Source organism: Phaethon aethereus (assembly GCF_964289735.1).
Source record: "Phaethon aethereus genome assembly, chromosome: 1".
Taxonomy (NCBI): domain Eukaryota; kingdom Metazoa; phylum Chordata; class Aves; order Phaethontiformes; family Phaethontidae; genus Phaethon; species Phaethon aethereus.
Window position 1 is genome coordinate 68,683,221 of NC_138575.1, and position 26,080 is coordinate 68,709,300.

Consider the following 26,080-nt stretch of genomic DNA (forward strand, 5'->3'; position numbering starts at 1 on the left):
AATACATCTTCTGAATTACACCAATTATTCTGTAATCCCCTTTCTGACTTGACCAATTTGTCTCAGAAAGTAGCTATGGTCATCTATATGAAAAAGTGAAACTACCAGCAGAGAGTATCTTCTGCATAATTCTCAGGGTTACACATTGTAGCTATGGTGATCTAAGAGTCCAGAGCAAATGCTCCTGCTGGAAGTCTTGTGCTCTCTTGCACTCTCGCTTTCGTAAAACCCTGTTCTGTGCCAATCCAGCTCATTAAGCCAAGATAAATTAAAAAAAAAAGAAAAATAGACCATTTCCTCCAACTTTAATGAGATGAATTGTTTATGAGAAGGGTTTGGCAAATGCCAGCACAAGGCCAAGGTGGGATGTGTCTCTGGGAGCAGGAGATAAGGAAGGAGCAAAGGGTGGTGGGCTGAAGAGGAGCAGGACCTCCCTCTTTGGGAGCAGCAGGCTATTAGATCATCTTGATATCTAATCTTTCTGGTTGTTAGTCATTGCCTTAGACTGGGGGTGTCATGACAAAACCTTTGTTGCTATTGTTGTTACCCTTATGACACAGAGGAAACATGACTTGCTTCGCGTAATTTCCTTCATGTAAACAGTGAGTAGGAATTTCGTGCCTCTGTGTGTTTGAGGGCACGGACAATGACTTCTCAACAGCTTTTGCTGTCTGATGAGAGTGCTGGGCTGGGAAATAAAGGTGGTGTTGACTCTGGAAGTGGCTACAAAGAGCAAGATGTAATCCTCATGTAAAATATATACTGAGAGACCCTGAGGAAAAGAACCACTTATCCCAATATACTTTGTCCTCTTAAGGTCACATAGGTAAGGTCAGCGCAGCAACATTTGATGGTATACTTGTGCCAAAAAGTCATAAGCAATTCAAACAAGCCATAAAAGCTGTTTATGATGCAGTAGAAGCTGTATTTCCATTGGATGTTTTGCCAATATAACACCACCAGCAACACCTTCACAGTATGGTATATATAGGCTGAGATTCATGCGTGGCCCAGCATGATGCAGCATCTTGGGTTTTGTGAAACATAGCCACAATGTGGAATGGTTCCCCAGCAGAGATAGGCTAACAGTGCAAAGTGTGGGTCTGGATCCAAAACTTCTAGCAGTTGACAAGTGGCCTAGACCCTTCTCTTATTTCTAGTTCCTAACTTTTCATGTTCTTGTATATGGTTATATATACTTTCAAAGTCCCAGACTGGTCTCAGAAAACATAGAAGAGTGTGCCAAGCAGGAATTGCAAGCATAGTATATAGAATTTCACTTCAGAGCCAAATAGCTGTGCATGAACTCACCTAGTACTTTGTGTATTTGCACAATGTAATCTTTGGTTACCTGATTTGTGTACAGGTGCTCAAACTGTGTATGTGGAATGTCAGCAGTTGATTTACTGAAAACATTAAAAAATAGGTTACTATGTCTAAGCAAGTTCACTACAAAGAATGCTCCCAAGCTTGCCTATACATGTTAACTCTTTTCTTTCTGTATCCTCTAACACTCTGTACACAATAACCTATCTTCTAAATCAGTGAATCAGTGGCAACATCTACAGAGCATCAATTTCATTTACCCTCCTCAAGGAGCTTGTTCACCATTTGCAGAAGCCTTCTGTGGCCCTTAGATGAAAGATACTTCATCTGTGTAAAATATTATTATTATTGTTGTTAGTCTAGTGTTTTCAGTGGATTTTATTGGAACCTGATGTCCTGCCAAAAGTAACACCCTGGGAATCTTTCAACAACTGTTCCTGGGTGTTCTGTAGATTACTGCTGTTTTCTCATACACTGTCCCTGGGAATTACATTCTCAGATTAGAAAAAATGTCAGTCCTCTTCCCTCTGTGAAAAGAACTGCTGTTTGGGCTCTATATTGAAAGATTAGGCTAGTACTTTTTTCTGGTGACTTACTATTCAGGTTGTGTTTTGTTTTCTCATTAACTCCTTTGCAAAACAGGTTCAAAATGTTAAATAAGATTGATGTGAACAATCTTGCAGCATTATGCAAACACTTTGCATAGCTGAGAATGGCCAGTTAAAGGAAGACTGGTGGAAAATTGGACCCAGACATTGAGTCAGCAACTTTCAACCCTGCAGAGACAAAGAACCTTTAAGAGCTAACTTTATAATGAGAAGCTATAGTACAGCATGGCAGAAATTAAAGGGAGGCCCAAATCCCCTTAGTGACAATTGTGTTTTTCAGAGATCTCCTGGGTAGATGTTGCTTTGAGACACCTTTGGGAAGGGGTGTAGCAAATGAGGCCTTCCTAGGAGACTGTATTGGGGAAGCAAATGCCTCTGGGCCAGGATAGGAATGGGAGGAGATTAAAACAGAATAACCATTTCTCTGACAACTGAATGCCCAAATTCTGCAAATATAGTCTTCTTCTGAAAAGCATTCATGTTCAGACACCAAAAATTTAAGTTTCTGGAGTGGGAAACAAAATTTTTCAGGAACTGAAGTTTCTTATGATTCCTTTGTCACTGTATCTGATGTTTATCCTGCAGTTTCTCACTTCAAGTTGGCCGAGGGACAAAAGAAGTGGGAACCACTGATGCAGAACAAATGCCATGGGTTTCAAGTGAGGTTCACTCAGTATGTGTTTTAAACTGGAGCTGGATTCTTACAAGGGAGTAGCCAAAAAGCTGTGTCCAAATGAACTCCTGAATGTTTGCAGAGAGATAGAAAAGTTAGGGAGAAGGAGAGGAAAAAGCCCTGGACCCTATGGGGCAGACTGGGCACTGGATGTCTGCGTTTGGATTGCCATAGTGGTTGCAATCATCATTAGTTGGCATGGAATCAGAGAAGCAGCTCATATTAGCTCCCAGTTCTAGTTGTGTGTTGAAATATTGGCACACGCCTAGCACAAAGTGATGGAGGAGTTTATCCCTACAGTTTATTCACTTTTGAATCACACTCTTCCTTTTCTGGTTTCTGCCTCCTGCGGCGGAGCTCATTGTCATTGGAGCAGCTGAGCTTTATTGTCAGTGTGTTGTGCAATAGCCCCGTGAAGGTTTTTTTTGGTACATTTCTGTGTGCTCACTACAGTCTGTTTCTCTGCAAAACCAAAACCAAACATCACTCTGCCCCTTTTTGTTTATTCACAGTTTCTCGTGTCTTGTTTGGGCACCCTGATACTCTTTGCTGCTGCTGCTGCCATGAGAAGAGAAGATGGGCAAAAGAAACTCCTTGCCACCTATTAAGATGACTATCGTGACCAGTGACTCTTAATCTATATTTATCCCTACCTGACAGGAAGATAAATATTTAGTGAAATCATTACAATTGTTCTCCTCAGTTCTTGACCCTGGCATAAAATATTCTTGTTTTTGTTGGACCTTTTGAAGAGGTTTTACTTTGTAATGTACTTGCTGAGGAAATACTGCCTCAAAGGATACCTCCTGGATCTTCAATCTTGAAGGTCTTCATTCAGCTACACCTATTACATTTGTATGTAGCTGCGAAGTCTTTCCTCTTTTTCCCTGCCTTCCCTACCTTAATTTCAAACATACTCCTAACACCTCAGGTCCTGCAACTTTTGAGTACAGAATGTGAATTTCCCTCTGCTCACAGGTATCAACACGTTAGCGTTGACTGTGTATGTAATACAGATGCCTTCGGCAAAAGGCAGACTGAATGCTGTTTGGTAACAGATACAATATTCCCACAGTTTTGGGCCCACAGAACATTATCCATAGTACAGCCAAGAGGAGTCACAAAGTCCTACCTGCTCTTCACAATGCACTAGGAGGAGAAGAGGGCCTTCAAAGAACATAGATCTTTCCATACCAAGATTGTGATCAGTAAATCACAGCCTTCTCTCAGCCTGTGTATTTTGCTGGTCCTAAGACAAACTTCCCACAAGCATTGCTTTCATTTCTGCTGAATCAGCCTTACAATTACACCTAGTGAGCAGATGATAACAAATGAAGACATACTTTGTCATGTGCAGGGTACAAATATATTGTGTATGGAAATGGCTGATATAGCTAGAGGAGTTACTCAGCTAGATACTGTCCAGTACTTCTCAGAGAGGTCAAGGATAGTGCTAGAGACAGTGTCTTCTGATTGAAGGATAGCCACTGGGAATAGTATCCTTTCTGACTACTCCAGCCAGATCTGCAACAGTATATACCCACAATGTACTTAATAAACAGATTTATCAAGTCCTCGGACATACGTGATTAATTGTACGGGGCTCATGGTAAAGCTCAGTGCTTCTTGCTCTTGCGTAACTTGTTTGAGGTTTAGTTGGCTTAACTCTACTTTTCATAAGTCATTTGATAATATGTAAAATTAAAAAATGGAAGGAATATAAAAATTATGTTAGGCACACCAATAACAGACAGACTGGGCTCCTAGCTGAGAAACAAGTTTTCATCAGATAGGAAAAAACAGGGAGGGGAACAAAGGAAGAAAAAAATTGCTTTTGGATCAGAAAAAGGAGGAACGTATTGTTATCATTTGCAGCCACAGAGCGATGCATCTTTTTATTTTTCAGCCATTCTTTGCTGTTGGCGGCTACAGAGACACCTTTCCCTCCAGCTGGCCAAGCATCTGAGTCAGTTGCTCCCACAGGAGAGATAATGTCCCTGTTTGTACGTTGTGCGTTGTGCGAGTGAGGCAACAGGAAGCGCTTTAAAACGACCCTGCCCCACCCTGGCTGTAAACACCTGAGTTCACCACCACGCTGGCCCGTGTCCGAACCTTGAGCCCGTTCTCCCACCTGGGGATCTGTAAGAGAACTGCCATTTTGCCACGGCCCGAAAAAGTGACCACTCACTTAGTTCAGTAACTCAGGGTGATGCCTGGAGGCCTGTGGCTGGAGGTAGCACAGAGGGGGTTGGAAATGAATCAGAGGGCTACTCAGCTCAACATTGCTAACCAAAAGCTAACCTAATTAGTAGCCACCAAGGCCTGTTGCCATCTGCTCTTGAGTTGCCTGTCTGAGCCTTGTCCTGAGTTCAAATCTCTGCATAAAGATACAGATCTACAGCGCGCTTGCAACCCTGTCCACATCAGAGATGGCTTTAGTTATCTCTTTTTTTTCATGGTCTCAGCAGAATAATTGAGCATTAGATCAGCTCAGAGATGAAACACACCTCTTGCTATACTTAGCAGCTCAGGCTAGGAGCTCCATCTGCTCTGGTTTCAGAGCTCTGGTGTACAGAGACCTTCAGGACTCTTAGTTCTCTGTCTCTGTTCCCCCCATTTGGCTCACTAGCATTCATAATCTGTCATTTTGTGGACCACACCCCACTGGAGCTCTCTTCTGGGGCTGCACGCCTCCCTTTTTTTTTTTTTTTTTTACCTCTCCTTCATGATTTTCGTCCTATACTTAAGTAGTTGGGTTTTGGTGTGTTTGGGGTTGGTTTTTTTGTGTTTTGTTTTTGTTTTTGTTTTTTTTCCTGGGATGCTGAAGATACTGTCTCCTTTGAACTTGTGTTAGCTTTTTTATTTTGGTAGTCTCATATCTCTTTCCCCCAAGATATCTGTAGCTGCCCCTGGATATAGGCAGTTTTCTCCCTCAAACTCCATTGCACCCTGGTTCCTCATCTGAGAAGGAGGGAAGAGGGGCTTTTATTGTGCTGGTGGACTTTGCCCATCCCTCTCTGGATCTGAATAGGCCAGCATTATTTCACAAGTGCTAAATCCACTCACAATGGTTTTAAATGGTTGAGCTGCTGAGCCAGCTGAACAGCAAACACCAGAGGGGAAACCACATTTCGTGAGCGCTTCAGATTCCTTCAGACTGTACGTGGAGCCATTAAGAGCAAAGTAAAAGCCCTTTGACACAACTCCCTCCGGCAACTTTTTCACAGCCACATGCCAAAAATGAGGGCTAGCTAAGAAATTGGTCGAGAATCGGCTCCCAAGAATCTAGCACATGAAGATGAAATGATGGACTTCAAATCTGTTTCTGTTAAAAGGGAGGAAAACAGCAGCATATTATATTTTCTTGTAGCATATTAATCCTTTGCTGGATGTCTCTCTGATCAGTGTGGATTGCCAGTCAAGGTATCACCATGGGCAAAAGATGAGAAAACCCCAGGTGCTTAGGTTATGCAGGAATCTTTTTTATCGTATTTGTGTTTGTATCTGCTTTTCTTATTCTTTACATCTAAGTTAAGAAGTACCCAGATTGTGTATCTCATGGTCTTCTGATTCCCCCAGAAGAACTAGATCCTCAGCTAACATGACGAGCCAAGATGTATCCAAGAATGCAAATAATTATCCCATTGCAATAAGATGGATGAAGGCCTATCTAAAGGAGCTGCTATTTCTGTCTCTGTCCAGACTTGTGAAGACAGGGGACTTAATTCTTCCTTAGAAGACATAATTGCATAGTCCCTAAACAAGTTCTTTCACAATGATCTGGGTTAGCTTAGACACTCAGTAATGGAGGTTTCCTAGCCCAGACAGTCTTGATAGAGTGATTACTTTGAGCGGATGCACTGAGGGAGTAATAATAATTGATGGTGGTGACGAGGATGAACCTTCTCCTTTCAGTGCTCCAGCTCCAGTCAGCAAAAAATGTGTGGCCACAACTTGAAATCACGCAGGGACATGCAGGAACATTTCATCTTGAATCAGTTAAAAAAAGGTGCAAACCTGAAGTAGAATAGTTGCATCAAGAATCTGCATGGTCATTCTGAATCAGAATTTATGGTTAATATAATTTAGCTTGTTTTAATTTGACTTTGAGGCTTGCTTCCTACATCAACATGGTTGAGCATGACTGTAGCTCCACCAAGAAAGAGGTGCAAACACAGCTGTGTGCCTGAACTTTTGAAAGTGTGTCGAAATTTGTTTCCAGTTGAAGTTACATTCAGCAGGGAAGGAATAGTGTTTGTTCTCTTATTGACATCTTCAATTAATGTTCTTCTTTACATTGTGTGAAGCAACAGAGTGGTCTCTGATGACTAAATAAAACAATCTTTAACAATTGCTTAAAAAAATAATGGAGACTAAGAATTTATCCAATGAGAAGTAGAGCTAAAACCACAGAACACACTGCTACTGCATGGCAATCCACCCATCCACAGAGAGATGCTCAGTCTTTCCTTCCTGCTTCTGTCACTTTCTACTTGTGTGTCCTTGGGTACATTAGTGGTCATTTAACTGTCTCTGCTTTGACCTAATATCTGTAAAATAGGCAGGAAAACACCTCTTGCTCCATATGGGGATTGTGAAATTAAATTCACTGATATTTACAAAATGCTTGGAGAACTAGGGACAGCACAACTTGCTTCTCACACAAGTCCTGTGAGAGAGTACAAAGTATTGCTGTGTTGCTGTTTTCTGCAGAAACATTCTTTCAGTAAAACATAGTCTAAAGAAGTGTTGGTTGCCCTTTGGCTATTGTTAGATTGGTAGAAGCAGTTATTTTTCTCACATAACTAAGGTCTGCAGAGAATTTGGGGCTTTTCTTTTTAATCCCCAAAGTATCATTTGGAGTTCTGTGAGTGCAAAGAGAAAACTCCTACAAATATGCATAAATATTTGCAAAAATTCAAAACCTAAAGAAAAAAAAAAGCCTGAACAATCGACAAACTAGTACATTATTTCATTTTCTTGTTCTCATTTCTCTAAACCTCCTGACAGGATTCCCCCAGAATTTCCAGCACTCACTGAACCTTGACCTAAGCAGCTTCATGAGAAATTTCTTCCCCAAGGGTTATTTTGGATAGAAAGTTCTAAGATCCTGAGTATAATGGTTTTCACAGATGTAATTATAGAGTCACACACCTGATTCATGTAATTTGACAAGGAATTATAAGTTGCCTGGTTCAAAGGAGTGTGTCAAGGTGTATGGTAACTGGTGATGTGAATCTTGCAGCATCTGCACATGGGCTCTTCCACCATTCTGGTGTCCAATTCAAATGTTTCTGTTACGTGTTCACATACCTGGGGCAGTCTAGATTACAGTATTCTTGTATTGCCTTTTCTCAGACAGAGTTTTATAAACATTTGACTCACAAGCCAGGGATGGGGAAATGGCAGTCAAAATGCCCATGTGCCCTTTTGTACTTGCAGAAGCGCACGCTTCTGTCTGTGGTTATTGTACGCATGCGGCATTGCCCATTTTTGGTTCTCAGAAGAGAAACATAACAGACTAATACATATTTTTCAGGCTGAGAAGTGGTAACTTCCATTTTTAGTGGCTCAATGAGCAGAGGTGCTGTCCCTGTTTGTCGGCTGAGGGCAAAACAAGAAGCAAGCGCGTGGTTCAGCTCTCAGGTGTGGGCTGGATTGAAGCAGAGGGAGGCAACTTTTTGACAAAAGACACAAAAAAATATGTAGCTGTGGTTTAGTGGGTACTTCACATTGCAGAGGACTCCCACTCACAAAGATGTCTCAGTGGGAGGTTTTGCTGTTGGCCAGACAGGAGAACCGTGTGTTGCCAGCACCATAATGGCGTTTATGATTGCTCACTTAAATAAAACCCACTTCGTGCTCTCAAATCTGCAAGATGCAAGTGTGGGTGAGACATATCTGTATCTCAATGTGTGAAACAGGTACGTGGCGAGAGATGGTGTCCCTAAAGGTTGTGGCTGAGGAGAAGATGGTGGAACGAGGAGAAAGGGGTCCCGCTGGAGGCCTATGTGCAGGCACTGTGAGCAGGCCAGGCCAAGCTGGTGGTTCGGCATGGGCGTGGCAGGAGGGTTGTCCTGGGACGGTTTGGTGTGGCTGCTGGCCGACCTTGTCCCTTGGATGGCGTGCAGCCGCACTGACTTGCTGCCGCTCTCAGCGGGGCATGGGGCCCCCACCATGCAAAGCCCTGAGCATCTCCCCAGCCCCTGGTGCTGCACAGGCGCCATCTTGTCACCCCAGGTCCTGTGCCACTTCACCCCCTTCCCAACCCCGCAGGGAGACCCCATGCCTCCTGGGCCTTGCTCTCTTTATGCTCCCCCTGCTTCAGTTGTACGTGCTTTATAAAGTAGGCACAGAAATCTGTTATTATTAACAAGCTTTTGTAGCTGCCAACCTCTAGGATCCTCTCCCCTTAGCTCAGGGGAGGTGGCAGCACCCCCTGACCCAAGTGACTCCCTCTCTCCCAATCTCCTCTTCAGAAATGACTTGGCTTCCTCAGATTATACAGCCCATTTCCCCTCGCTTGCAACTTCGACTGTGTCTAGCTGTGACCTGGGCTCCGGCTCTGCTGTGGTTATCAGACACGGAGGTGAGGTGCTGTGCACTCCTCTCTGCAAAGAACAAACGCTACAAGGCAGTGGGGGAAAAATGTCCCATAATTTACTTTTACGGCAGCCCCAGCTCTGAGTGAAATTCCGTATGTCTAGTGCCACACGTTGTTGCTGTAGACCTATGTACCACTGCAGGCAGAGCCTCTCATGGAGCCCGGGGAGGTCTGGATATCCCTCACCCCTGTGAGGCCGAAGAGGCAGCACCACTAGTATGGCAGCTTCAGCCTCCGCTGCAACAGGCCGGGGGTCTGAGTGCTCTGCAGTCAGTGTCCTTCGGCAGCGCAGCCTCCTTTCTCTAGTTTATAGCACTGGCGGGCAACTTCTTAGATACATCAGAGGAAACGACTGTTCTAACAGCATGTCATTGCCTTTTTCCTTCTTACCTCAACCCTCAACCCAGCAGAAGAATCCTATTGAACAGCCGCCCCTTGTACTCTTCTATGGGAGGCCTCTGCATGCCTATTGTTTCAGCGAGAGCGGATTTGCTGACTGATGGGTCAGACAGGCTATCTCGCTATTTGATATGCTCTCTGACGACAGCCTCTTTGCCCCCTTTCCCTCTTCTGCCTTCACATGTGGGGCTTCACGATGGACGTGGCCTGCCCGGTGCACAGCACGAGACCAGGCTCCCTCTCCCAGGAAGGTGTTGATACTTTTCTTTCACCACCCCTCAACAAGGTGGAATGCAAGGGACCAGATGTGTAAGGTCCTCTGGTGTAAGGCCACTGATTTCCGTGGGATAACTCCAAGGGTATGTTTGTCTCCACATGTGCCTCATTTTCCCCAGATAGATACCCTAAAACCTGGGGTCCAGTTTCTCAAGAGGAGAAAATACCATCTCCATGTTTGGAAAGGGTGAAAGTGAACGTTCACCCTAAGTGGCCACGTCCACGTAGAGTGGGCAGGAGGAATGTATAGAGGAGAGGAGAAATGCCACAACTGACTACAGAAAGAAGGACCAATTAGTACTGGCTGTAAGAAAAAGTCTCCTTCTTCTCAATGTGTTGTGATCGCGCTGTCTGTCTTCTAGTGCGCGTGTTACTGGTTTCTGGGACCAGCGTGGGTAATACTGTGCAGACTTGCAGGTCCCTGCAGCTGGAGGAGGAGAGCACAGGATCATTCTCGCTCTGAAGCATGATATCCTATTTCACACCTGGCTTTTGACCAGCTAGGGTGCGGTGAATCTCTGCCTAACCCTCTAGTGAGCCCTGTGAAGGCTTTACTCTCAAGTAGCCGTCTAGAAATCTTGCAATCTGAGTGACATCCACTAGTGAGAGCAATTGTCGCTACTGTTTGGGCCTTCCCTGCTTCTGCCACCGGCTACACCCAAACTTGGACCTTCAGCTAACTGAAGTGAGGGGTAGCTGCCACTGAAAGGAATGGTCCTGCTGCCTCTCTCATGGCCACGCAGTCTTAGTCATCAGCAGTTGTCTGATCCTCCCGAGAACCACTGCAGGACAGCAAACCAGAACACTAACCTTGCCAAGAAGTGGTTAGTTTTCTCCGAGTTTAGCTCTCTGAACCAGTTTTACCAGGGTCAAATGAATGGCACAGGACTGCATCCAAGGGAGTGGGGAGTGAGATCCTGTTTGAGGGACTGTAGTCATTGGGTTAGTTTAGTTAAAAACATGGTGAGATAAGTTCCTCAAACTCTAGATGGCTGAGTTGCACACACCATACAGGGAAGTCATGGGAATGGCTCTTTCTGAACCACTTGTCATTTTCTTTCTCAAAGGCTCTTTCTCTCCCTCAGTGCAGACTGTCATTACCCAGGCCCAAATTACAGAACCCAAATAACGCTACTGAAGTTCACTGGGGCAGGGACACTGCTCGGTTGGCGATATTAGACTGCCACCATTCTAGGAAATCGCTGAAGGAAAGTAAGGGTCCTGCGGCACTAGAAAGCACAAGCTGGCTGTTGCTACAGAAGCAGACAAATATGTGCCCAAGCCAAGAACCTGTAAGCATATCACAGCCTCAAGGCACGAGTTAGAGCCACAAAAAAACCACAAAACCAAAAGTCTAACCCAGTTGTGAACATGCTCCTTGCATCTCCTCATCAGGCCTAGACTGAAAGTGGTATGTGGGAGATGGGATTTACAGTGGTAAGTGGGACTTTCCATTTGTTTTGTGGGCATTTTGGAAAAGTCCTATAGCTAATGCTATTTATTTGCCTGTCTAAAATCTTGCTGCTGTAGATCTGGTCAAAAACTGAGCACTGCAAGTAAATTATCCAATTATTTCAAATCTTTTTTCCTTGCAAGTTGCTTATAAACCTGTCTTTATTTCCACAGATGTATTTTGCATTCAAAGTATTCACCAAACAGCTTCTGCCAAAAAATTTCAGTGTAGGTTCTGTTTTCCAGAATGATGATTTTTTATCTGTTTACTCTTTTTACTTTTGATGTGTGAATGATTCCCTAAATGATGAAGTATCATTTCTGTTTCTTGTCCCAGAGGACTGTAAATTTTTTTAATCCAAAGAGTAAGAAACTATAAAAAGAAAGACGCAACATACTATATAGCCTCTTTTGCAACACGAATATGGATGACATTCATCCAGCGCACATCCCTTAAACTCCCATTTATACAGAACATAACACCCATTCATGAATAAGAAAATATAAAAATACAAACCTAATAAAACTCCAGAGCTGTTTAGTATCAGCCCCAGTCTTTGCTCCATTCTGCAATATTCACCTGGGGCTCTAACAGACTTAGTCGTGGCAATAATGTGTGAGTGTTACTGATTTCAGCTGTCCACAGATTTTCCCTTGGTTACTGCCGCTGTGGTGGGAGTGGTAGAACGGATGTTGTCTCAGTTGCTCCCATTCAAAGTCTGGTACGATAGCTTAAATCACCGATGAAACAGGGTTGTGTTAAGATGCCAGATTGTGAACTGCAGCAGCTGAGGTACACAACTAAACAGATTTAATGGGTCTTTTGCTGCTGAAAAGAACAGTCCTGTATGGCTCCCTCCGCCTCTCTCCCCCCTACAAATCTCTATGGGAGGATTGAAGGCGAGAGCCAGGGGGAATAATAGCATAAAGCAGCACAGATAAATCACCCGGAGTGTGACTATCAAAGCCATATTTCTATTCTAATGTATAAACTTGTGTTTCCTGAAATAAAAATAAATTGGTGATGGGATCTTGTTGGGTTGTTTTATTTCTTTCTATCCCAAATGTGGTTTTTTGATTCCAGCTATCTCAGGATGTACTCCGTTATATCTCATCAGGGTACTGGTCTACCTGCTTGGTTTCTTGTCAATGGCAGATGCTTAACAGGGGAAGGTGAAAGTTTCACTTGGAAGCCACAAATAGAGAAGTCTGGGAAGAAAAATGCACCATTCAAATTAATTCATGTTAAGGTTTTATCTTTTAATAGCTAAATTAATCTTTTTAATTAAAAGATTTTAATTCAAATTTTATCTTTTGTCTTAGCACTTGGTCGGTTGGCATAGATCTGGTGAGGCTGCTCTACAACCTTGTAGCTTTTTTTGCCATTTCAACACCATTTCCTTTTAGCATCTCTCTGTGCAAAGTTTGAGGTTTTGTTGGTCTTCCTAGAAGTCAGAACTGGAAAACAGTTTGAAACACACAGAACAAGAGAATTTTTGTAAGGGAGAAAGTGGATTAATGGGAGATACTTCTTGCTGTTAAAAAGAAGTCCTAGGTCTCACTTATGGACAGTTGGTGTATAACTTCTCTAATGTAAGAAACCACTCGCAGTCTCATCAGCAATTGTGCCATTGCCTGTAGGAAACTGAAAAGGGTATTTATTTTTACCCTGTTATTGGCTTATGGGATTTGAAAGTACCTTTTTTAGCTTGCATAACTGTAAATATTGTTACTGGACCTCCCAACTCTTCTCAATGCTTCCTCCAATATTTGACCTTCTGACCTGCTCCAGGAGACAGCAAATTCCACAGGCTGATGACATGCTGGGTGAGTGAGTGTCTCCTGTTATGGAGACTTTTGATTTTGCTGAGTGAGCTCCTGTTCTCATGCTTTAGGATGAGCAAAAAGCTTGGGAACTGATTGGTTCTCCTTAGAGCCTTCTTAAATCTTGATAAATCTTCTAGCTCTCTCCTATGCTGGGCCAGAGGCTCATATTGTTTTCATTCTCTTGTTACCTGTCTAGCCTGGACATGTAAATGTTATATAAAAAATGCTAGTAGGTACTGTGCAACTGCTTCAGGCACAGGACCCACTCCCTATAAATAAAAATATTCTATTTCTGTATTGAATCATAGTTAACTTTCAGGACTCTTCCTGCTACTCCATCCAGGAGCTCCTTGAGGAGGAGTGAGTCATGTGTTACCACCCCAGAGCGTGCACTGCACATTCCCATAAAGCCACAGCTGGAAACTTCCGAGAAGACACCTGCTCTGCATTCAGTGCTCAGAGCAGGGACTCAAAAGAGGGTTTTAAATGTACTTTCAAGTGACAGACTTCCATTTTTTTCCCCACCACTGATCACTCCTTCCCTCACCTCACACTTGTCAAGTCACGTCGTTGCCAGGACCCTCTGCTTGTCTCAGCTATGTGGTCATATGTAACGCTCTTTCCCTCCCCTGCCAGCACTGTATATTTCCTGGTCATAAACATGCAGGAACCTGTATACATTCACACTATATTTTTTACTGTCTGGTGGCTTCATGAAATAATAGAATCATAGAATCACAGAATCATTAAGGTTGGAGAAGACCTCCAAGATCATCAAGTCCAACCGTCAACCCAACACCACCATGCCCACTAAACCATGTCCCGAAGTGCCACGTCTACATATTTTTTGAACACAATCCCTGTAAGGTGTCACAAAGAAAATCTCAGTAGCATGATTTTTCTTGTGGCAACCTGTGTAGAGGCAGATAGAAACACTCCACACCTTCCTGCCCTAGAAACAGATAGGTATGTTCTTTTCAGTTTTGTAACTCAAGGAACCTTTGACCTTCTGGACTTACTTATTTGACTACTGTAAAGGCTGAAGATGCTAAGGATCACTTTTGGCTTTTCAAGATGGGTTGAAAGAGAAAAGTCTAAACCCCAGTTTTTTTGGAAGTTTATGAGCATTTTAATCAGTGAAGCTGATTTTTTCATCTATGAAACCTGGGCTTCAAATCCATGATAGACCTGAAACTTTCCATTGGGTGGAACGATTTAATATACAAGGAGTTAATTTCACTTTTTATTTAGCATAATTTTCTTGTCCTCTTTGCCCTTTGCGCCAATTCCTAGCTTAGTGATTTCTGTACTTCCCCCCTTATTATCCAGTTCTAGGAAAGCCTAACCTCTGTTTTCCTCAGTCCTAAATAGAGTGCATTTTCACAAACTGTTAAAGTTACCTGTGTATCTTCCTCAGTTATCATGTCTCTTATCTGAGCTTAACTGTTCCTAGGTGTTAAAAAACTGCTTTGCACCTCGGATCTCAGTGGAGATATGTTCTGCAGGATCAGGGAGTCTTGCTCCTTCTTTCTAGTTAGGGATAATTGTCCTGATTGTTTCCAAGGGCACTAATATTTCCAGTTCAGTTTCTTTGACATGGGCCAAAGAAATAAATATTGGGACCTCAGATGTAATTCCCCACTTTTGAGTCTGAGTATGGTTAAGACTATTAAAAACAGAAAAATCAGCTACAAAATTTGGCCCCTGCTGCCAACCCTCCCAGGGCTGTAAGTTATGCCCTGGGCAATGCTTCATATTCTTCCCTTCTCCAGAGGTGTCTGAAGTGTGGATCTGGACTTGAACTTCTGAAGTTTGATGGGTGTTTGTGATCTGGGCTTTTGATTCCATTTCATCTCTAATAGTTCCTTTTTCCAAACCCTTGGGTAGTTGCCCTTTCCTAGAACACACGCTGAGCACAAGAAACACCCTTCTTAAAAAACACAAGCACTCAGAAGAGGAACACAGAGAACTGAAAGAGCTTCACCAAGAAGTTTTGTTTCTCTATAAACCCTACATAGGAAATCCTGGCCTCTGTGCTCCCTCAGCATTTGCTGTATTTATTTCTTTTCCTCCTGTCCAGATTGGGAGCACTTTCTGCCAAACAGAGAAAGGCTTTGTGAGATGAGGAACGGCTCAGATTTTTGCAGCTTGTAAAATATGGGCTGCCTCCTTCTGAGAGCTGAAGGCTAACTTCTGCCCCTGCTGCCCCTTCTTACCCCAAAAAGCAGCTCTTTTTAGTAATACCTCTCTTCTTACCCTCACTCTTTCAGAAAAAGGCTCATAACAGCTCCTGGCAGAACAGGGCAGAGATCCTGCTGCTAGCTGTTCATCAAAGGAGAACGCAGGAAAAAAAGCAGCACTGAGTTTTCAAGTGAAATTGGCTGCCAAAGCTGAGGAGCAAATGAGAGGAACAGTGGATATTTCCCCCAAACCGGGGCTCTTCCCTCCCACTTCTCCCTCCCGCGGTATTTCCCCAAGATGGACTCACTTGAAGATTGATGCTCTCCCCTTCCGAGGCCATCCTTCTGCCCCCGGGTCTCTTCCTCTGCAGACCGCGCAGGGAGCGGGGCACTCCGTGCTCCCGCAGACTCTCTCTTCGCTGGACCGGGACGCGCAGCTGCTGGAACAGACCCGCTATTCATCTGCCGGCGGCCGGCCGCCCGCCTTGGCATCAGCTGGGGGGGCGAGAGAGGGGGCGGCAGGCCAGTTCTTCATTGTCCGGGCAGCCCGTGGAACAAGCGACTCTCTTAGACTTTCCGTGACAGTTGTGTTCATTACGCATCCGTGCTACCTCTCCGAGTCCAGCTGAGCCTCATGAGCTCACTTGGGCTGGGACACAGTGATGCAGCCAGTGTACCAAGAGGTTCCTGGCATGGGCTGTGCAGCCGCAGCAGCGATCCTGATCTCCCCCTCTCTCACCAGCGCACAGCAGAGTGTACGGATGAAAAACTAACAGTTGAAGAGATCACGTCCGGAAAGTTATGCCTGCTAGCTGCTGCTGCAAAGACATTGTTACTTCTCAGATAAAATTTGCGCTTTACTCTCTTTATAGTCCCTTCTTCTCATTTTTCTCCCCAGCCAAAATGTCCTTCCTTTCCCCTCTCCAACATATTTTAGTTGAATTTGATATGTCTGGTCTTAGCTGAAATGAAATCTTGCTTTTCGCTGAAGTTAAAAACAACTACGAATGACACTGGAATGGAAATGCATGCAGCCAGAATCAAGTTGCAGTGTAGAAAAATACGTTGTTATTACTAGGTGGAATCCTCAGGCAGAAAAATGAGAGTATTTCTCTAGATTTTAGGGAAACTCCGTCACTTTGTACTACCTGCAGATCAGGTAGGCATGTTTGGCTTTTGAAGGACAATTTCTGTAGTTAGAGTAGCATAGAAAACTTATGGCAAGTAATATATTCTGTTGAAACAATTTAGCCAAATGTGTGTTCTTGTACTCCAGCATGACTAAAAGTGCTGACAGGTCTGTCAGTAGACGATCCTGTTGCATTGATGCTTCCCAGCAAAAGGCCTCATTTTGCAATGAAAATACCAGTGCTTAGTACTGCAAGTTAATTTCAAAGTGCTGATGAATTTAGCCTCTCTGCATTCCTCTTGAACAGCTTTTTTTTAAAACAAACAAACAAACAAACAAAAAACTTGTAGATGCATGAGCAGAAGCAGTGAGATGTGTTTAGGGACCTGTGGCTAATGTCAGGCAGGAAAGCAGGGCTAGGGTACAGCTCATTTCACCCTCAGGGTTTGGCCTAAGGCTGAAAGCCCATCAGGAACCATTCTACAATCAAAAGCCACCCTCATGGTTCCTGCTTTTGAATGAAAATTAAGTTCCCTGTGTCTTGTTATCACTGAAGTGATTGAATCCTACAGGGAAATGGAGGTGAGGGGAAAGAGACCACTCATTGCCACTCTTCAGCACCTGTTGGCTTTTTGGGTTTTGTTTGTTTGTTTTAATCTAAGGAGCTTTTACTGCTGTTGGCTTGCTCTCCTGATGGGAATCTGTACAGTTAACTAAGAACTCCCTGTAAGTATGCTATTGCACAGATGATAATCCCTGTTTTAATTTACTTTTCTTAGTGTAGTCTATAAAAAGACACTGTGGTTGATCAGTTTATAAATAAATAGTGTTTATTAATAGATAATTTACACTGGGTGGGTGTCCACTGTATTTGTTGAGGCACTCCTGGGAGTTAAAAGGACTTCATGTTGTGCAGGTCCTTTGTGAACAGGCATCTAGCAGATGACCCATGAAGTCTGGCCAAAGTTTTTTGAGTCCCTATATGTGCCATAAGCATAAAAACAAGTCTAAAATATTTTCTAGTGGTCAGACAGGAATGAAGTATCGATCATTTTATTTAGTAGATAAACAAATATCACCAATATATGAATTTCAGACCAGACTGCATGATATATAAAAATGTGCTTTTTTAAAACTAGTTTTTCTTAGTACTCTATGTAAATACTATGCTAGAGGCTTTTTTGGTGTTTGGTGGTGTTTTTTTTTTCACACTCTCCAGAGAGGTATTGCAAAGAGTAATAATCTTGCACTATGTCCTCAGAATACCTACAGAAATCAGTCAAAACGTGCAGTAACCCCTGTGTCCTTGTACACACTTCAGTCAAACCAGGTTCCCAATGCCCTCTCCCAAGATAACATCAAAGAGTCTTTCCGCAAAGCATATTAGTAGTAATGACTGTATCAGCCTCCCTTGAAGTGACTGGAGCCAAAAAAATTAGAATGAGAAAACTTCAAACAATAAAATTTCTCTTGGAAATTATTTGTCTATGTCATTAATAGCAAAGCTCAGAGCCAAAAAATGTGAGAAGAGAGGGGAGTGGGTTTATTTTAACTTGAATTCGAATAGCTGCCCAAGAAAAAAAGGAGTGCCTCAATGAACACAGCTATAACTAAGATTTACTTGTTACTAAATGCTATTACAAAGAACTACGTTTTTCAAACTATCCTTCTAGTAACTGTTAATTATGATGCAAGAATGAAGCATTGTAATGGTCCAAAGATTAAGGCATAGAAAATGCAGCCCAACTTCTAAAAGGGATTGTGTGACATGAGTGGCAGCACTCAGCGGTTTTAGACTCAACAGCCCCCAAACTCTCTTCCAGTCTGTTTTTATAACACAAGAGAAGCAGGAGACCTCCAAAACCTGGCTGTTCTCGTGGATGTCGATTTGATTAGAGAGGCTTTCTGGTAATGCATACTAGAGACGGATGGGGAAAGAGCAGTGTTCCTTGAAAGGAGGGTGGGGAGCATCTGGGGCATGATGAAGAACAAGTATGTGATTTCCCTTGCAAGGTCAACCCACGCTAGCTGAGAGTGGAGGGGAGGCTCTGTGGATCAGCCACATTCACTTGGGAGGCGCACACATGGCGAAGTTGTTTATTTCCACCCCCATCCTCTTCCCTCCTTCATGCCAGCCAAAGTGCTTGTGCAGCCACCCAAGAAACCAGACAGAAGAACTTCTTCCAGCTGGAAAAAAAATAAATTTGCAGGCTATTTTTTTGGCTGGGATCAGATGCCTGACCTGGTTCTGCACATAACTGCACAAACACTTATGCCGGCAGCAGGGAGGGCGCCCAGCGGGAAATGGAAAAAGCAGCCGGGAGTGGAGAAGGGTGGGGACAAGCCGGTTCAAGCAGCATTGCTGCTGAATGTGCAACCACAGCGTTGCAGTGCTGGTGCCACCAGTGGGGCCGGCCTCTGCAAAGAGGACATGGGAAGAAGACCTGCAATTCTTGGGCTTCAGCATTAACCGGTAGGGACTGCTGGCAGCAGAAAGTAGGCTGATGCAAGAATTGCTCTTCCCCACCGCTCTCAGATTTCTTTGCGGTACTTGAGAGAGAACCATAACCAAGACCACAAGAGTTTCTGTAGGACAACTACACTTCTAACAGAGCAAATAACAGGGCAACTTCACTTCTTAACTCTTCCCAGGCCTCAATTTTGTGTTACAAAAGTGGTTTGGTTTGGTTTTTGAGACATCCTTTCTTCACCCTGTAATTTTGGGCCACCTCTTCACTGTATCAGGAAAGAAGTGTGCTACTGACCCATTATGGGTACATTCACCTGATTCTCTGAGATATGAAAAGAGCTTGACCTGTTTAGCCTTACAGAATGAAAACCAAGAGGGATACTGATGCCAACTACAAATCCACTAAACTGGAAAACTCTAGGGAAATGGAAACGCAGCATTAGCACAGGAACTAATTAATACACTGGCCAAGAAAAAGTGCTAGGTTAGAAATCAGAGGAATGTTCTTGGCTGCCTCAGTGCTGATGTTCTGGAGAAGCCAGCTAGCAAGAGTAGCAAGGACAAGCAACTGAACCGGACTGGAGATGCAGTTTGCTGAGTTTACCAAAAGGATTACCTGATACAGCTGCCTGTGACAGTCAGGGGCTGACCCTGCTAACCATTCTTGTCCCAAGTCCTATTTTCTGTGTTTCACTGGTGGTTGCCTTTGAAGAGTAAAACTCAGCAATGCAGTAGTGCATGCTGCTGTAAAAGTGAAGGCAAGTGACTAGGTAGCCAAAGGCTCATTTTTTGTAGTTTCTTTAGGAGCATTAGTCCCATTGTCTTTTAATTAATGGTAGGGTTATAGCTCCTGGTTGGCAGAACTAGCTTAATCTTTTATAGGAGAGAACCACAGAGCATAACCTAGTGTGTGGAAGACTCTGGAGACAAAGAACACAAAGATGCAAGTAACACTTATAAAATTCTCCCAGAGGGTGATAAATGAACATGTACTTATCCCATGAATCATTATATTATATGAAAGCAAGGCTAGAAGGGATTTTAAGGAGTCTCTAATTCTTTCTCCTGCTCCAAGAGCACAGCAGGTCATTGGTACCTATCCCATTGGCACAGACGTTGATCCAGCCTGCTTCAAAAGTGTTCCAGATGTGGACATTTCCAAGGCAGCCTATCCCCGTGCTTCAGTAACACCCTCCCAACAGCTAGAAATGGTTTTGCTAATATCTAATAAAAAAAAGTCCCTGCTGCAATTTTAGCCTGTTATTCTCTCCACGTGGGAGAGAAGAGATTATTTCCTTCCCCTTTGCTGCAGTCGTTTACATTTTTGAGGACTGTTATCATGTCTCTGTTCAGTCTTTTCTCTATATTTAAGAAAACAAAAATTCCTTTGCAGTTTCCTCATAGGTTATATTTCACAGATCTCTGAGTGCTCTTGTTGCTCTCTGAACTCTTTCCTGTTGAATTATTGGAGAGTTTTGAACTGTTGGCAGTTTGCATTAGCACAGGTGAAAATGGTCATAGGGGTGCAAGTGAAAGAAATAATAGAGAAATAATCTTCTGTGTATCTGGATTGATAATGGGACTCTGGAGCACAGACTGTAATTTTTGTGGGGTCTGACTAAGTGCGAGTTTTCTGTCTGTCCTTGAGAGAAAATCACTACTTCCCACAGAAGGCCAGGACAGATTGCTAGACGAGAAAGATTCTTTAAGCACTCTTCAACTTTTTAAAATGTTGTGGTAAGCCACAGTCAGAGTAAGAGCAGAGTAAAGATGCATCAGGCTGTACAGAGTCCAAGGTCACATCCTGAGCACCAGCTGAAGCTCATGTAACTGGCTACTGATAATTCTCGGAAATCCTAGCAGCCCAAACTTGCTTTGGCCCTCAAAGGAAGGATTTGGAGTGACAAAACCATGTCCCAGTTGGAGAATAGTTTCTGAAGCCTGAACTCTCTTTCCAGGGTGCTAGGCTGTTGGATTTTGTCTTCCTTAGTCAAACACCTGCACTGGAAAGGTGGATTAAGAACATTAATTAACCACAGGCTTGGCAAGAGAAGATATCGCTCAAGAAACAGGGAGCTCAGTTGGCCTACAGGCTGACTGGCACTTCCTTGAGCTCTTTGAGAGCTCAGGTGGACAAATAACTCCTATGTCAATCCTTATCTTCTACACGGGAAGGCGTGAGAGGTTAGAAAAGGGTTATGTACATTCCAGCATACACCCCCTCTCTTTAACACCTCAGCCACAGCCTACAGAAATTACAGGTTGCCTCATGCTCTCTTTTCGTCTCATCAGTTCAAGACAGACTGATACTTGAAACTTTTTCAACGCCAGTAGGTCAGGAGGCACGCACACGCACACCCATACCCCCACACACAGAGGCACACCTCCCATTACAGGATCGTTGTTAACATTGCATGGTCTTTCAGAGAGTCATAATACATTCTTTTTTTCTGAGTCCTCCAGTGATTACCAAAACATCTTCCGTGACACTTCTGAACCTAAAGCTTGCTGCTATCTGAATTTTCTTGTGGATGTTTCTACTGACTTCAGTACTTACGGCCTTGGTCCATATCTGACTTTGGCCTCAGCAGTGTTTCTCAGCCTTGCTGTGCTTGGCAGCTTTGAAAGCCGTTTTCCAGGGTAAAACTTTGAAAGCTCATCTAATTAAGCCTCCCTCTTAAATGCATCTTTGCTTTTCTTCTGGAAGTCTCCTCTGAATCTATCCCTTGGGAACTGGGAAAGATAAAGATCTCCCTTTCTTGGTCCTTTCCGTATCAGTACTTTCCCTGGTGTTCCTCTCTGCTTGAACTGAGTGTTTCCTGAATCTGACCCTGGCAGCAGATCTTGCCATGGACACATTTTGCACGCTGGGAACAAATGCTGCAAAGTTCCCTGTGTGGCATTTCACTTGTGTGACGTTTTCCCAAGGACCTAGAATTTGAAGTTCAAACACAATTGTGGATTACTCATACAGACTAATTCAGAATATTTGGATCACTCCCATTTGCTTCAGCCGGAGTTGAATACACTTTGCAGAAAGCGAACAAATCCTCTGCAATGAACAACTTCCAGACTCCATCTCTTGTACCCTCCCTCCTTCCAGTGTCCATCCCCATCTCCCCACCTACTGCTGCAGAGAACTGACCCAACGATAAGCCGAGGGGTAGATCTGGAAATGGTATGTTAATGGCATTCCCTTCTGCCACCTTTGTTTATTCTGATCTTAATGCCACACACTAAATATAAAAGAAACCCTCAGCCTTGCTTACTCTCTGCCCTCCTGATGAAGTTTCCAAATAAACCTTGAAACCCACTATCAGTTGTAAAACAGCTAATCAATGAAAGACACAGGAGTCAGTAATATGAAACCCTTTGCCTCAAGATCTTAGTGTTTCCTACTGAACTTCAGTCTTTAAGGTCAGGCATTCTAGCTGTTGTTTGGCTTGATGTTCATTGAATACAAAGTCAAACAAGGGGCAAGCCTGAGTAGGTTATTCCTCTGTTTACAAAGCAAGCAGCATACTGACTTCTGGCAAAGTGGACATTAAAAGGGCATCCCCACCTAAAGGGCAGCGGAGAAAAATAGGGAGAGATTTTGTACGGCAGGACCTGGAGCTTCGTTCTTGGTGGGCTGCTTTGTCCCCGAGTGCTGATGAACTGCAGACAACTCAAGCAGCAATGACAGCAAGACAGTGGAAGACAGAATTTGCAAAGAAATGTTTCAAAAGCAAAGCATGTGGAGGATAGCTCAAGTCAGTACCTCCCACAAAGCCCCTTTAAATCCACAGAAAGTCCTCTTGTCTATAGGTAGCTTTACAGCAGCCCTGAAGGGAGACTGCAGGGGAGGGGGAGATTCCACCAACATTTGAAACAGGAGGGAGGAGGGAAGTTACTTAAGGAGGCAAAACCACAAGTACAGTGGGATGAAATTAGAACCACAGCACCTGACAATCGTTCAAAATTTCCCCATGTCCTGGCATCCTGTCGCCAGGAAGAGGAAGACCCATGTTTTTATGGCCGTTCTAATTTGATGTGATTTAGCTCTGAGAAGTGTACAGCAACAAGACAAAATCATTGATTTTTATAGTGGAAGGTGGGATTAGGACATTTAATGCAGTTACTGGATCTGTGTCTTGAATGTCCTTTTGCTTTCTTGCTGTGGGGTTCCGAGGGAAAACAGAATTTTCAAGCTCCTGGTTTCTGTACAGACATTTACGGATACATTGTTCCTCCCTGCTAGGATCTCCCTACAACAAACTGGGACTGAGAGGTTTTAACGTCTGGTGTCTTCCAACAATTTTGTCAACAAGCAGCTGAGATCTGTTTACATTTAAAAAACAGTCTATTTAGCTGAATTGCCAAGCGTTACAAGTGCTGTGGTTATGGGAATGCCTCAGGTCAGGACCAATAATACAAAGTGCAATAATGTATATTATTCAGATGGTCATGTTACTGAGGACAACCCACCCTGCAGTCAGTGGAAAGACTTTTCCCTGCCTTTAAAGGGCTTAAAGAGCAGCCATGCACTAATCCAGTAACTATGTGCAAAATATATATTTATTTGCTGTCAAAATCCCTTTTTGTGCTGCAAATTGCAAATCAAAAACTTGTGCTTAATCTGGTTTGACGGGTATTTTACATTATGTGGTGCAGACACAAGAGCTACTCAAGTGTTTTTGCTTTAGCTTTTTCACTTCCTCAGCATTTGTGATATTTGTGAGAAGCTCTTTTAAAGACCTTTTGCAGTAAAATTTCCCAGTGGAATGGGAGAATTTCAGGCCTGAGAGTGTGTCTTGCTTGATGAAAATTCACTGGTGTCTACAGTTTTGATTCTGAATCAGACACAAGTATTTCACTGGTGTGGTTCCAAAGGCTTTGCTGGAATCCCTCTGATTTACACCCATATGAGATCAGCATAAGGCCCCAGTGTTTTCATTTTTTATTTGTTATTCTTGGCCCTGATGTCCTTTTACCACTGTCGGATACAATGTTCCTAAAACACCAGATGTGTTTGTGAGATGAGGGAATACGGCAAAAAAAAAAAAAAAAAAAAAAGATTGCAGGGAGTCACTAAACAACACACGATCTTCTTTTGTCCCATAGTCTGAAGTCTGTGCTTTTACACCAGTATCACTGCATTTATTTCTACAGGACTAGTAGGAGTTTCTATTGGAGTTTCTGACTACCATTAGGAAATGAAGTTATAAATCCTTCCTAGTATAAGTACTTTTTCTACAGTAGGCTCGTTGTGCTATGCTCAGTATTAGCTTGTGTAATGACTGACGCTTAATATACAACATTGGCCACAGATTTTGTACAAATTCTGGGTTTCCAATCACTTTTATAATATTTCAATCACTATATTACGTGCTGCTTTCAAAGTATTATGTGTTTTGTTGCGCTCTCACCACAGGCGAACTCAGTGCTCACATTAGGTGCTTGGCGATCTTAAGTAACATAGTTATTACACCCAGTTCATACCAGTTATCACATAGTTTATACCAGTTAAAACTGGTGGGAGATCCAAATCTGCCCCACTATCCAGATCCCTTTGATGTGGTAGGAAGAACAGGTTCAAATCTGCAGAGGGTTGGCCACGCCGCTCTTAGACAGCAAAGCATTAAGCAAAGTGCTGAGCTGTAGGTGAAGGAGTAATGTGACCAAACGACCCATCTGCTCCTCAACCTGCCCAGCCAAGCCCTGTGTGAACAGGGAAGCCAAGGCTCTATGTGACCACCCGCATTATTTTGTGCTTGAACCTGAGACCCGGCTACTATAGCCAGGCTACAGCGAGCTACTCGCTGTTTAGAAGGTTTGAGGCTTCTTCACTGATTATGGAAGTTACAGGGAATTGTTTTCTCCCATCTTGAAGTCATTCATTCGCTATTGCCACTGGAGACCACGCGGCAGGTAAGGGAAATGAATTAATGGAAACGAACATCCAGACAGCATCAACAGCATTGTCCTGTGTATCCCATCAGAAATTAACTTTGAGCTTTCTAAAAAAACTGAAAGTTTTTTTTACTTTACTATTTACTTTTTTACTTTTACACTCCAGTGAGCTGTTGCTAAATTAGCCTTTTGGGATGATAAATGTTTTGAAACACTTCTTAAAGCATTGACAGTCATGCAGGCAGCAACCATAAATTTAGCACTTCAGAGTCATGTTTTATTCTCATTTATACCGCAGCATATTTGGAGTTGATCACTCGATGTCAGAAATTTACCTCAAATTAACATTGATACAAATGATGCCAGAATATACCCCAGTGAATATCCGCTTTCTGCTGCACCCACTAAATCACATTGAAATCAAGCAACGGGAGCAAGATCCAACCCTTCCCTGCATGCGCATGAATAAAAGTATTTGTATTTCTAAGTGACAGTGTGTCCATCCTGGTTGAGCCATGAAGCAGGGATCTGCCAAGATAGAAGAGAGGGGGGGAAAGGTGCTACCCTTGATACCAGTCTTGCTTCCTGGGGATCCATAACTGACTTGGCTCCTCCGGCAGAAAGTGGAAACCTTGTGGCAGACACTACCGGTGGGATTACATCCGTATTGTCATTTATTATGTCTGTTTCTCCAGATTCTCCAAATTCTTCTTATGAGGTACTCAAAATGCAGACAGTGTTAGTACCTTTTCTCCTAAGAAATATTAGAAAACAGTGTTGGCAGTACTTTCCTCTGAGCCAATCTCAAACATGTTATTTAGCCGGCAGAGTGTTTTATATGGTGGTGGCTTTCAGCTCAGAAGTAAAACCAGGGACTGAAGTAATTGTGTCAGTTAAAATCCTGTATCGCTTTCTTTGTAACTCTCTTACCCAGATAACGTCCTTGATGGGTAATTAATTAATTTCTGTCTAAAATTCCCTCTTCATTTTATTAAGAACGTGATATTCAGTACCTTATCTTTAGATCCCTCAGGTAACACATGCTCTTTGGATAAAACTCTGTCTGTCATCCCAGAGGTGGCTGAACTGCAATGGAGAGCAAAATGCTCTTTGTGTATACAGTAAATAATCAGGTGTTGAATTTCATTATGTGCTTGGAGATCTTTGGGCAGAGGATACAGCATAAAGTCAGTCGCTCCTTGGCAGGAGTACATACGGGCTCTGGATGATGGGTAAAGTGAGAA

The 26,080-nt window shown here is 43.2% G+C and overlaps 1 protein-coding gene across 1 annotated transcript in view; it reads right to left on the bottom strand.

Annotated features, from left to right (window-relative positions):
• The window catches only part of NINJ2 (ninjurin 2), a gene marked incomplete at both ends in the record, with an annotated part of 46,456 nt that extends 30,770 nt beyond the window's left edge, over positions 1–15,686 (bottom strand). The window contains one exon of the mRNA XM_081997845.1: positions 15,654–15,686. Within this exon, the coding sequence (XP_081853971.1) occupies positions 15,654–15,686 (33 nt within the window). The remainder of the gene's footprint in view (positions 1–15,653) is intronic.
• Between the last annotated feature and the right edge of the window lie 10,394 nt (positions 15,687–26,080).